Source organism: Thalassophryne amazonica, chromosome 2 (genome assembly GCF_902500255.1).
Source record: "Thalassophryne amazonica chromosome 2, fThaAma1.1, whole genome shotgun sequence".
NCBI classification, from domain to species: Eukaryota; Metazoa; Chordata; class Actinopteri; order Batrachoidiformes; family Batrachoididae; genus Thalassophryne; species Thalassophryne amazonica.
Window position 1 is genome coordinate 142,312,334 of NC_047104.1, and position 14,117 is coordinate 142,326,450.

The 14,117-nt window shown below is 47.3% G+C and overlaps 1 protein-coding gene across 1 annotated transcript in view; it reads left to right on the forward strand.

The window, feature by feature from the left end:
- The window catches only part of pla2r1 (phospholipase A2 receptor 1), a 115,601-nt gene that overhangs the window by 70,840 nt on the left and 30,644 nt on the right, over positions 1-14,117 (forward strand). The window contains exons 23-24 of the mRNA XM_034195243.1: positions 3,951-4,092; positions 13,796-14,031. Of these exons, the coding sequence (XP_034051134.1) occupies positions 3,951-4,092; positions 13,796-14,031 (378 nt within the window). The remainder of the gene's footprint in view (positions 1-3,950; positions 4,093-13,795; positions 14,032-14,117) is intronic.

The window sequence follows — 14,117 nt, forward strand, 5'->3', positions numbered from 1 at the left end:
ATTTTAGAAGTTTTTAATACAGAGAAGCCTGAATTACCCCCACAGAAAATGGTACTATAAGACTTCCTTCAAGGTTGGCAGATCTGTGGTAGCATTTTCAGCAGCTGTTGTTAGCTTGATGACTTTAGGTCCAGTTATATTGTGATTACTGAGGAAATAAGGTGGTCAGAATTTTTAATGCCCACATTCAAATTTACCATTATGAAAACCACCACTCAGTTCCCAAAAATACGATTTAACAAAACATCTCAATGAAGAGGTTAGCCTGTTAGCTGTACGTTTGCTAACAGTAACTCTAAGAAGGGTTGTGTTCAGGCTTCATTTGTCCCTTCCAGGTCACACAGGTTATCACCAACGCTTCACCTCTTTATCAGTTTATGGGTTAATCGGGACTTGATGGGTATTCCATTTTTTAGCAGTATAGACCAAATTAACGGTAGCTCATCTGGCTATAGTTAGCCTACTTGCACGATTTGCACTTATATTTTACATGATGTAGATTTTTAATGGTTCTTCAGTTTAAAGGTTTCTTTAATAGATATCAATAGATAGTATCTAAGTTTGGGGTTTCCATTAGGAAAGCATGTAGAGTATGGAATTTGTCTTCCTATAGTAGCAATCCATAACATAGCTAGCAGGGCGAACTTTAGATAGAAACCTAAAACATATTATATCATAGCTTCTGTTTCTATAATAATAGAACCAGATTTATATCTTAGCCTACTAGCTATAATTTAGTTTTACAACAAGTCTACATACTAGGTAGATGTCTACTACAATCTTCTCCTGCACGGAAACTTAGGATTCAGGCGCTAACTCCTATTATTATATGGGATGGGATTTTGCCAACTTCTGATTGGTCCATTCGCCACTTTCTGAGCTGTACCGCATGCCGAGTAGACTGCGCGTGTGAAACGAGTACACCTCGCGTGCACCGTAGCACTAGCTAATTGAGCGATGCCTTCTATCGCTAACGACCAATCAGATAACTCGATACAATGCCTACTTTGGCTGTTAGTTTGTTGACAAGATGGCAGAAGACAGGTTTGTGTCTGTTAGCGAAGCTGACTTAAAACAAATTTTACACGAAAAAAATGCGAAGAACACCTGCAGAAATACACAGTCAGCAGCCAACCTGTTTCGCAAGTACGAGGTCTATGAGAAAACTATCCGACCTTTTTATTTTTTTCAAAAACTATATGGATTTGAATCATTTGCGTTTGCATCAGACAAGCTTGAACGTTCGTGCGCATGCGTGAGTTTTTTCACCCCTGTCGGTTGCGTCATTCGCCTGTGGGCAGGCTTTGAGTGAGCACTGGTCTACCCCCCTCGTCGGATTTTTATTGTCAGGGAAATGGCTGAGAGGCTGCCGCTTTGCTCAGAAACTGTTAGAGACAGCCAGTTGGAAACCATTCGAAAGATTCAGATGGATTTCGGTGAAGATTCTGTCGGCGTCACACGGATTAAGGAGTGTTAAAACCTTTTTAAAGACGGCCCACAGCGGCGGAGGGCGCGCGGCGCACCGAGCGGCCATCGACAGGCTGGAACGACCAGATCATTTCTAAACTGAACGCTGTGTTGATCCGGGACATCGTGTAACTACCACAGAAATGGCAAGAGAGCTGGACATAGCACTTTTGTGGCACATTCCACTGTTACAGGAGACTTTGTAATGAAAGACGTGCGGAGGATTTCGCGCGTCGGCACAGAGCCGCTCATTGCGCGCAACAAAAAAAACCACCTCCTTGTTGGAAACCATTCAGACGGCTTTTGATGGCTTTTCAGTCGAGTGAGTATCCGAGAAATTGTTTAACAGCTGGACATGTTCCAACTTGTCCTGTGAGACTTCCAACACGGAGGTGTTGTTTGTCCAGCGGCTGTGAGCGGCTGCGTCGCAACGCGCGAATCTGTCCGCACGTCTTTCGTTACAAAATCTCCTTTAACAGTGGAATGTGCCAATCAAGTGCTGATCCCGACCTCTTCTGAAACTTCTCTGCTAGTCACACGACGCCCTGCATCAACAGAGCTTTAAATTCAATCAACGACTCTATTTTCTACGGCGTTTGCGTTTTCATGGAGTCGACCAAAAAATTATGTTACTGTTTTATCAGGCAGTTCTTGAAAGCATTCTAAGATATGGCATAACCACTTGGTTTGGGAACCTTCCTGTGCCCCTAAGATCAAAATTAAACAACCTTGTTCTTACAGCAATGAAAATCATTGGTCTGAAACAGTATAACAATCCTCAGTCAATTTTTGATCAGTGCGTGATGAAGCAAGCGGACAGAATTCTTTCTGATCCCTCCCATGTTCTGCACACGCAATACGAGTTGCTACCATCGGGCAGGCGTTTCAGAGTCCCCCATTGCAGACTGAATAGATATAGGAACTCTTTTGTTCCTATATCAATCATAGCCCTTAACAAATATAATAAACACCGCTAACAATCAGGCACATTAGGAGGTTTTAGTATTTGTATGTTTTTTATTTACTTATTTTTATTCTTTATTTATTTTTATTTATTGTTATGAACTGTTTATGTCTGTATCTTTGTATGGGTCATGATTTTTGAGAAGTCCAAGACAAATTTCCCCATGGGGACATTAAAAGTATATATCTATCTATATCTATCTAAATTTGGAAGTGATCTGCTCGTTCCAGCCTGTCGATGGCCGCTCGAGGCGCGGTGCGCCCTCCGCCGCCGTGGGCCGTTTTTAATCCAGTTTTAATGGTCCTTAATCCGTGTGATACCGACAGAATCTTCACCGAAATCCATCTGAATCTTTCGAATGGTTTCCAACTGGCTGTCTCTAATAGTTTCTGAAAAAAATTCATGGAGCAAAGCGGCAGCCTCTCAGCCATTTCACTGACAATAAAAATCCGACGAGGGGGGTGGACCAGTGCTCACTCAAAGCCTGCCCACAGGCGAATGATGCAACTGACAGGCGTGAAAAAACTCACGCATGCGCATGAAGGTTCAAGCTTGTCTGATGCAAGCGCACATGATTCTAATCCATATGGTTTTTGAAAAAAATAAAAAGGTCGGATACTTTTCTCACAGACCTCGTACGTCACTGAAAAGGGACATGCGCCCAACTTTGAAACTTATGACAGACGGATGCTTGACGGAGTACTCGGTCGATTTTACGCGGAAGCTAGACAGGACTTAACAGGCATCTCCAGTCGATCCGTGGGATGTCAGTTGGTGCAGTATGACAGTAATAATAAAGAGTTGAAACTTGAGACTGATTTTTCAGATTTAGTGTGTTTGACAAACTCCCAATTTTCTTGTTTACCATATAATAAAGCAGTTACAGACTTTTGATTTCAGTGTACCCGTGATTATGCGGACCGCCTCGGTGAACCCCACCCTGACCAGGTCCGCATAATCACGGGTAGACCGAAATCAAAAGTCTATAATTGTATATAATAGTATGTAGTAACTATATTTCTTGTATATGTTGTTTACTGCCCTGTTTATGTAAATGTCACTTATTCTTTATTTTAATTGGTTAGGATAATATAATTTTTTATGATCCCCTTGTACAGCACTTTGTTTCAGTTGTGGCTGTTTTAAAGAGCTCTATAAATAAAGTTGAGTCGAGTCGCTAGTAGACTGACTGGTATTGTCGCAACCAACATCTGTTTAAATTTGACTCACAAAACAGTTGTCTTTTCAACTCTTACGTTTGCATGTGTCTGTGTGAAAAGAAGCCTAAATGCTAAAACGGTCAAATTTAGTTTGTGGTAATCGTGTTCGGTGCTCATGGTCGATGTCATAATTTAAGTTCTGCTTCTAGATGTGGTGTTTAAAGTCCTCTTTAATTAAAAAATGATTATTTTTGGAAACAGACTAATAGTTAAAAAAACTTAAGTGCAGTATTGGTGAAAATTTACATAGAATGAGTTCATAAATATGGCTTTTGTTTGTAATGTGTGAACTTCTACAGGAGGACAAGTGGTTCAGTGGATTTTCTGATGAGCCTCTTTGCACTGTTCTGTCAAACAACCACAACTTCCATCTAACAGGGAAGTGGTATGATGAGAAGTGTAGCGACCGTGGGTATGGCTTTGTTTGTCAAAAACCTCAAGGTAAGATCCCTCAGTTACAATTCAGCATGTTCACAAGGGTAATTTACAGAATAAAGCATCATGTATCATTGTTACCTGTAATTGTCTTAAGTTATCACAGATTCTATTGGGATTAAAGTTTACAACACACACACAAATAAGTATTGAGGGTAGGGGTGGTGGCCAAGTGGTTAATGCACTTGGTTTCAGTGCGGAAGGTTCCCGGTTCGAATCCCACCCTTACCACATTTCTCCGTGTAATGTGGAGTTGCGTAAGGAAGGGCATCCAGCGTAAAATTTGTGCCAATTCAACATGCAGATCCACCTTGGATTTGCTGTGGTGACCCCGAGTACAAAACAAGGGAGCAGCCAAAGGGACTTACAGTAGTGTTCAGAATAATAGTAGTGCTATGTAACTAAAAAGATTAATTCATGTTTTGAGTATATTTCTTATTGTTACATGGGAAACAAAGTACCCATAGATTCAGTAGATTCTCACAAATCCAACAAGACCAAGCATTCATGATATGCACACTCTTAAGGCTATGAAATTGGGCTATTGGTTAAAAAAAGTAGAAAAGGGGGTGTTCACAATAATAGTAGCATCTGCTGTTGACGCTACAAACTCAAAACTATTATGTTCAAACTGCTTTTTTAGCAATCCTGTGAATCACTAAACTAGTATTTAGTTGTATAACCACAGTTTTTCATGATTTCTTCACATCTGCAAGGCATTAATTTTGTTTGTTTGGAACCAAGATTTTGCTGATTTACTAGTGTGCTTGGGGTCATTGTCTTGTTGAAACACCTATTTCAAGGGCATGTCCTCTTCAGCATAAGGCGACATGACCTCTTCAAGTATTTTGACATATCCAAACTGATCCATGATACCTGGTATGCAATATATAGGCCCAACACCATAGTAGGAGAAACATGCCCGTATCATGATGCTTGCACCACCATGCTTCACTGTCTTCACTGTGAACTGTGGCTTGAATTCAGAGTTTAGGGGTCGTCTCACAAATTGTCTGCTGCCCTTGGACCCAAAAAGAACAATTATTAATCTTTTTAGTCACATAGCACTACTATTATTCTGAACACTATTGTACCTTACACAAATAAGTACTGAACACGTCACCATATTTCTCAGTAAATATATTTCTAAAGGTGCGTTTGGCAAGAAATCTTCACCAGATGTCGGTAACAACCCAAGTAATCCATACATGCAAAAAAAAAAAAAAAAGTACAGAAATTAAGTTATTTGTAGTGAAATTGAATGATTTCTGTTGTGTGGGCCGCTGAAGAGGAGGTACTGCTGGCCCACCACCACAAGATGGCGCCCTGCTTGAAGTGCGGGCTTCAAGCACGAGAGGGCGTCGGAGCGACCAGGAGTGACAGCTGTCACTCATCATCTGTACCAGCTGTCACTCATCCACTACTCAACACCATCACCATAAAGGCCGGACTGCAATTCCACCTCCCCGCCGAGAAATCAGCTACCCTAAAGGTAACTTTTCTGCTGCATTGGCGTTTGGTGTGGACTGCGACGGCTTCGCCTCACACCCCAACCAGATAAGTGGTTATCCAGGAGCTGTACGAGTGTGTTATCGGAGGTGTAGGTTCTCCCTCCTTACAGGACACAGACTGAAGAATTACTGAGTGTGCAAACACACACTCACCTGCATTGTTTCTGTTCTCTCTGCCAGCAGTACCAGGTCTGACAGCTGGAGACGGTGGCCACCTGGGGACCCAGGACTTGGCGGCTCCGGTGTTCTTTAGATCCGTTGGTGGTGGAAGCCGTGTGGGATCCGGCTCGTTTTTGGATGGACGTCTCCTATCCTCGAGCCTGCCCACACGTCACTCAACGTATAATTGACTTGTTACTGTTTTGGCTTATCCATTGCCCGTTCATTTACGCCCCCTGTTGTGGGTCCGTGTTCCTACACTTTCACAACAGGATTTCTCGGCCAGCGTCATGGATCCCGAGGGGTGTCAACCATCGCTTGAACAGCCAATGGAAGAGCGAGGTGCACAGGCGCCAGCAGGAGGCGTGTTAGGTGAGCTGCAGCACATCTTAACCGCTTTTACTGCTCGGTTGGACTTAGTTACCGAGCAGAGCATTATTCTCAATCGAGGGATGGAGGCTCTCACCGCCCAGGTGGAAGCGCATGCCCAGGGCGCTGCTGCAGCACCTCCTCCTGCTGACCGAATGCCAGAAACAGACATTCCACTGGTCGTTCAACGAACCCCCCCACCTTCCCCTGAAGCATACATAAGCCCTCCGGAGCCGTACGGAGGCTGTGTCGAGACGTGCGCGGACTTCTTGATGCAGTGCTCGCTTGTCTTTTCACAGCGTCCCGTCATATACGCGTCAGACGCTAGCCGGGTGGCTTACGTTATAAATTTGCTTCGAGGAGAGGCACGCGTCTGGGCTACGGCGCTCTGGGAGCAGAATTCACGGCTCCTAACGACATATGCTGGGTTTGTGAGGGAGTTCAGACAGGTGTTCGACCACCCTCATAGAGGCGAGACCGCTTCAAGCGTGCTGCTGTCGATAAGACAGGGGTGTCGGAGCGCAGCGAAGTATGCATTCGACTTCCGCATCGCGGCAGCGCGAGCCGGCTGGAATGCTGTTGTGCTTCGCGCCGCCTTCGTAAACGGACTGTCTCTGGTCCTGAAGGAGCACCTGGTGGCGAAGGACGAGCTGCGAGATTTAGACGGGCTTATCGACCTGGTTATACGGTTAGACAACCGATTAACAGAACGCCGACGGGAGCGAGACGAAGGGCGTGGTCAGGCACAAGCCATCCCTCTTCCTCCCGGGTCCGAAAGGGAGCCGTCTTCCCCACGCTCCACAGCCAGGGCACTCCACGTGACGACAGCTCCCCCTGCTGACGTTGTTAGAGAGACGAGCAGGGCCAAACGGCGATCAGATCAGAGACAAAGGAGGCTGGTCCGTGGGGAGTGTTTTCTCTGCAGCTCAACCGAGCACACACAGAAAAAATGCCCCAAACGGTCAATACAGCAGCACTCGTCCTTAGAGACTGGGCTAAGGGTGGGTCACAATACCCACGCGGGGAGCCCCCGAAAATCTGCACGCATCCCAGTCACGATCCTGAGTGGGGATCTAACCCTTCACGCCCCAGCACTGGTGGACACGGGGTCGGAGGGGAATCTGCTGGATAGCAGATGGGCAAAGGAGGTTGGGCTCCCTCTAGTGGCCTTACCGTCACCATTGTCGGTGCGGGCACTAGATGGCACCCTTCTTCCACTAATCACACACCAGACACAGCCAGTGACATTGGTGGTGTCTGGTAATCACAGGGAGGAGATTGTGTTTTATGTAACACCTTCTACCTCCCGAGTGATTTTGGGTTTTCCATGGGTGTTAAAACACAATCCCCGGATTGATTGGCCGTCTGGGGTTGTGGTTCAGTGGAGCGAAACACTCGGTTCTACCCGGTGTGACAGCTAAGGAGGAGGTTTTAGTCCCCCCCAATCTGGCGGCGGTGCCAGCCGAGTACCATGACCTTGCTGACGTCTTCAGCAAGGATCTGGCACTCACGGTGCCCCCGCACCGTCCGTACGATTGTGCCATTGATTTGATACCGGGCGCTGAGTACCCGTCCAGCAGGCTGTACAACCTCTCACGTCCGGAACGCCAATCAATGGAGACCTACATCCGGGACTCGTTAGCTGCCGGGTTGATCCAGAACTCCACCTCCCCGATGGGTGCTGGTTTCTTTTTTGTGGGCAAGAAGGACGGCGGACTCCGTCCATGCATTGATTACAGAGGGCTGAATGAGATCACGGTTCGCAACCGATACCCGTTACCTCTGTTGGATTCAGTGTTCACGCCCTTGCATGGAGCCCAAATTTTCACTAAACTGGATCTCAGGAATGCTTATCACCTGGTTCGGATCCGGGAGGGAGATGAGTGGAAGACGGCATTTAACACCCCATTAGGTCACTTTGAGTACCTGGTCATGCCGTTCGGCCTCACCAATGCACCCGCTACGTTCCAGGCCTTGGTTAATGACGTCTTGCAGGACTTCCTGCATCGGTTTGTCTTCGTATATCTAGACGATATACTCATCTTCTCCCCGGATCCTGAGACCCATGTCCAGCATGTACGTCAGGTCCTGCAGCGGTTGTTGGAGAACCGGCTGTTTGTGAAGGGTGAGAAGTGCGAGTTCCATCACACTTCTTTGTCCTTCCTGGGGTTCATAATCTCCTCCAACTCCGTCGCCCCTGATCCGGCCAAGGTTGCGGCGGTGAGAGACTGGCCCCAACCAACAAACCGAAGGAAACTGCAACAGTTCCTCGGTTTTGCGAATTTTTACCGGAGGTTCATCAAGGGCTACAGTCAGTTAGTTAGCCCCCTGACAGCCCTGACCTCCACTAAAGTCCCCTTCACCTGGTCGAATCGGTGCGAAGCCGCGTTTAGGGAGTTGAAACGCCGGTTCTCGACTGCACTAGTTCTGGTGCAGCCCGATCCAAAACGCCAGTTTATAGTCGAAGTGGATGCCTCTGACTCAGGGATAGGAGCCGTGCTGTCCCAGAGCAGGGAGTCCGACAAGGTTCTCCACCAATGTGCCTACTTTTCCCGCAGATTGACCCCGGCTGAAAGGAACTATGATGTCGGCAATCGGGAACTTCTTGCGGTGAAGGAGGCTCTGGAGGAGTGGAGACACCTGTTGGAGGGAGCTTCGGTACCATTTACAGTTTACACGGCCCATCGGAACCTGGAGTGCATTCGAACCGCCAAGCGTCTGAACCCTAGGCAAGCCCACTGGTCACTGTTCTTCGGGCGTTTTTACTTTCAGATCACATATCGCCCTGGGACGAAGAACCAACGATCTGATGCCCTGTCTCGGGTGCACGAGGAGGAAGTCAGGACCGAGCTGTCAGACCCGACGGAAACCATCATCCCCGAGTCCACTGTCATGGCCACCCTCACCTGGGACGTGGAGAAGACCGTCCGGGAGGCCCTGACACAGAACCCGGACCCGGAAACCGGTCCGAAGAACAAATTGTACGTCCCACCAGAGGCCAGGGCTGCAGTCCTAGACTTCTGTCACGGTTCCAAGCTCTCCTGTCATCCAGGGGTGCGAAGAACCGTGGCAGTGGTCCGGCAGCGCTTCTGGTGGGCGTCTCTGGAAGCCGACGTCCGGGAATACATCCAGGCCTGCACCACCTGCGCCAGGGGCAAAGCTGACCATCATAAGGCCCCAGGCCTCCTCCAGCCTTTGCCAGTGACTCATCGCCCCTGGTCTCACATCAGCCTGGACTTCGTCACGGGCCTCCGCCGTCCCAGGGCATGACCACCATCTTCATGATAGTGGACCGGTTCTCCAAGGCGGCCCACTTCGTGGCCCTCCCGAAGCTCCCGACGGCCCAGGAGACTGCAGACCTCCTGGTCCACGACGTTGTGTGTCTGCATGGGATTCCATCGGACATCGTCTCGAATCGTGGTCCTCAGTTCTCCTCTCAAGTCTGGAGGAGTTTCTGCAGGGAACTGGGGGCCACCGTAAGTCTCTCGTCCGGGTACCATCCTCAGACGAATGGACAGGCAGAGCGGGCGAACCAGGATTTGGAGCAGGCCCTCCGCTGCGTGGCCTCCGCGCACCCGACGGCCTGGAGCAACCATCTGGCCTCAATCGAGTACGCGCACAATAGTCAAGTATCATCTGCTACCGGCCTCTCCCCGTTTGAGGTGTGTTTGGGGTACCAGCTCCCATTGTTCCCGCTGGTGGAGGGAGAGGTCGGGGTGCCCTCGGTCCAGGCCCATCTGAGGAGGTGCTGTCGGGTGTGGCGTACCGCCCGCTCTGCCCTGCTCAAAGCCCGGATGAGGGCCAAGGCCCATGCAGACCGCCGGCGTTCCCCGGCCCCTGCATACCAGCCCGGGCAGGAGGTTTGGCTATCCACAAAGGACATCCCCCTGCAGGTGGAATCCCAAAAGCTAAAGGACAGGTTTATAGGACCTTTTACCATACTCAAAGTCCTCAGTCCGGCCGCAGTGAAGCTGGCAGCTTCAGCTTCACTGCGGATACACCCCGTTTTTCATGTGTCAAGACTCAAGCCCTGCTATACCTCACCACTGTGTGCCCCTGGACCAGCGCCGCCTCTTGCCCGGATCATCGACGGGGAGCCCGCGTGGACAGTACGCCGGCTCCTGGACGTCCGTCGAAAGGGCCGGGGGTTCCAGTATCTGGTGGACTGGGAGGGTTATGGACCCGAAGAGTGCTCCTGGGTGAAGAGGAGCTTCATCCTGGACCCGGCCCTCCTGGCCGACTTCTACACCCGTCACCCCGACAAGCCTGGTCGGGCACCAGGAGGCACCCGTTGAGGGGGGGGTCCTGTTGTGTGGGCCGCTGAAGAGGAGGTACTGCTGGCCCACCACCACAAGATGGCGCCCTGCTTGAATTGCGGGCTTCAAGCACGAGAGGGCTTCGGAGCGACCGGGAGTGACAGCTGTCACTCATCTGTACCAGCTGTCACTCATCCACTACTCAACACCATCTCCATAAAGGCCGGACTGCAACTCCACCTCCCCGCCGATCAATCAGCTACCCTAAAGGTAACTTTTTGCTGCATTGGCATTTGGTGTGGACTGCGACGGCTTCGCCTCACACCCCAACCAGATAAGTGGTTATCCAGGAGCTGTACGAGTGTGCTATTGGAGGTGGAGGTTCTCCCTCCTTACAGGACACAGACTGAAGAATTACTGAGTGTGCGAACTCACACTCACCTGCATTGTTTCTGTTCTCTCTCCCAGCAGTACCAGGTCTGACAGCTGGAGACAGTGGCCACCTGGGGACCCAGGACTTGGCGGCTCCAGTGTTCTTCAGATCCGTTGGTGGTGGACGCCGTGTGGGATCCGGCTTGTTTCTGGACGGACGTCTCCTATCTTCGAGCCTGCCCACACGTCACTCAACGTATAATTGACTGTTTTTCCAAACCTGTTTTGTCTGTATTCCGTTGTGCACGTCATAACATTAAATTGTTACTGTTTTGGCTTATCCATTGCCCGTTCATTTACGCCCCCTGTTGTGGGTCCGTGTTCCTACACTTTCACAACAGATTTCACTTCAAATATTAAAAGTATTGTACGTTCTACTTCGTACATAAGCCTTTGTTGGCAATGACATCTTAAAGACTCCACCTGTATGGAGAAACTAGGCCATTCCAGCAGATTTATTTTCATTCTATAAAACCAGTTAAGAGTTTCGTTGGCTGTGTGTTTGGGATTTGTCTTGTTGAAATGTCTATCCTCCTTCATCATCTTCATCATCCTGGTAGGTGGCAGGAGATTTTTATCAAGAACGTCTCTGTACATTTTTCCATTCATCCTTCGTTCGATAATATGACGTTTTCCTGTGCCGTATGCTGAAAAACAGCTCCGTATCATGATGTTCCCACCTCCAAACTTCACTGTTGGTGTGGTGTTTTTGGGCTGTGTGTTACAGCATCCAAAGAGTTCAGTTTTGGTCTCATCTGACCAGATGATATTCTTCCAGTATTTCAAAGACCTGTCTAAATGTTGTGCAGCAAACTTTAAACAAGCTTCAACATGCTTTTTCTTCAGCAGTGGAGTCTTGTGTGTGGTGAGCGCGCATACAGGCCATATTGACTGACTGAGTCCATTACTTATTGTTTTCTTTGAAACATTTGAACCTGCTAATTCCAGGTCTTTCTGAAGCTCTCCACAAGTGGTCCTTGGCTCTTCGACAACTCTTCTAATAATTCTTTCCACTCCTTTGTCAGAAATCTTGGTCAGGGCCGGTTTATGGTGAAATGATGTTCTTTCCACTTCCGGATTATGACCCCAACAGTGCTCACTGGAACATTCAGAAGTTTAGAAATCCTTCTCTAACCATTGCCATCAGTATGTTTTGCAACAATAAGATTGAGAAGATCTTGAGAGAGCTCTTTGCTCTTACCCATCATGAGATGTTTCTGATGAGATGTTTCCCCTCCACTCCCCATTTCAGTGAAGAAACTACAAAAATAGCGAGTTAAAAACATCTTTGTTAAATTAAAAACTAAAAACTAAAATTTATAACACAAAATCAGTTCCTGATGACCTCTAAATAATAAAATATTGTAAAAACCTTTTTCAACACAAATGAGTATGTTTACAAATCAGGACAAGGCCTGTTGCTGTCAACTCAGAGCATCTGTGTGTATTTTTAAAAGGGAAATGTGGTCCCACCTATGGTCAATTTAAAGTTTTCAATTTAATCTAACCAGCATGTCTTTGGAAGTGGAAAGACACCAGAGCACCTGGAGGGAACCCACATGAACACAGGGAGAACATGTAAACTCCACACAGAAAGGACCAAGTTGGTTCATCTTTCAGCAGAACAATGACCCTAAACACACAGCCAAGATATCAAAGGAGTGACTTCATGGCAACTCTGTGAATGTCCTTGAGTGGCCTAGCCAGAGCACAGACCTGAATCACATTGAACATCTCTGGAGAGATCTGAAAATGTCTGTGCACCGAAGCTCCCCATCCAACCTGATGGAGCTTGAGAGGTGCTACAAAGAGGAATAGACCAAACTGCCCAAAGATAGGTGTACCAAGCTTGTGGCATCATATTCAAGAAGACCTGAGGCTGTAATTGCTGCCAAAGGTGCATCAACAAAGTATTGAGCAAAGGCTGTGAATACTTACGTACATGTGATTTCTTAGTTTTTGATTTTGAATGTTGTTTTTTAATTCAGCTGCTCCCGTTGTGACAGTGGATACAGCCAGATCCGCGTTGGCATTTGACACAAGTTTTACGCCGGATGCGCTTCCTGACGCAACTCCAGTGTAACATGGAGAAACACCCACAGCTACGGGAGTTCCAAAGAGGTCTCCTATCCAAGTACTAACCAGGCTCCGCACTGCTTAGCTTCTGAGATCTGACGGGATCAGGCTCACACAGAGCAGATCAGCTGCTTAATTTTTGATTTTTAATAAATTTGCAAAAAAAAAACCTTTTTCATGTCATTATGGGGTGTTGTGAGTAGAATTTTGATGGGAAAAAAAGAATTTACCCCATTTTGGAATAAGACTGTAACATAACAAAATGTGGAAAAAGGGAATCACCGTGAATACTTTCCAGGTGCTCTGTATGTCACATGTCATACAATCCAATGGATGTTGACCATGTTTGACCATTACCTTTGAGACCAAGGCTTCAACATAGTAAAAATGATTCCATTTATTAATCATTTTAGCCCAACCAATAACCTGTACCACTTTTTCATTTTTTTTAGCAAATTTGGAGCAGCTTTAACATTTGACCCCTGAACAAACTGACATTGACGTTTGTCACCATTTTTACAATTTTTTTACCCCATAACTCCATGACATTTATACAAACGATACCTTTTCGGAATCTTTATGATCAGACAAATAATGTCATATACTGTATGTTTCAGTATGATTGGAGCATTTTTTAAACTTTGACCCCTGTGTCCTACATCTTATACTGACCCCCCTACCTGGCTATAGCTACCACCCTGGGATGGCCATCTTACATACATTTTTGTGTAAGCTGTGGTACACAGAGGCTGGATTGAAAGTGTTGTTTGGCTACCTTAAGTGGTACCAATTAGGTCAAAATTGGCTTCTGGCTCATGGACTAAAGTAATCATTCTGAACTAATCTACTGATATCTCAACTGCATTGTTTCCTTTTTCTCCTTTTTCTTGCCCAACTCCTTCACAGATATAGCCAAACCCCCCTCCCACTCATCTCGCCACCGCCTTCCTGACAGTATTGAGTACAGAAGTCGCAACTACAGGGTCGTGTCTGGCAACATGAGCTGGTACGAGGCGCTGCATATGTGCATAAAGAATGATTCAGACCTAGTGAGCGTTACAGATGCCTACCACCAGGCTTTCCTTACTGTCCTTGTCAATAGATTGGCAGTCCCCCACTGGATTGGGCTCTATAGTCAAGACGTATGTATCCTCTCCTGCAATATGAACTCTACCTCTGCACTGTTTTTCTCTGTTTATGTACAAGCATTGCCACTGGAAATTGAGTA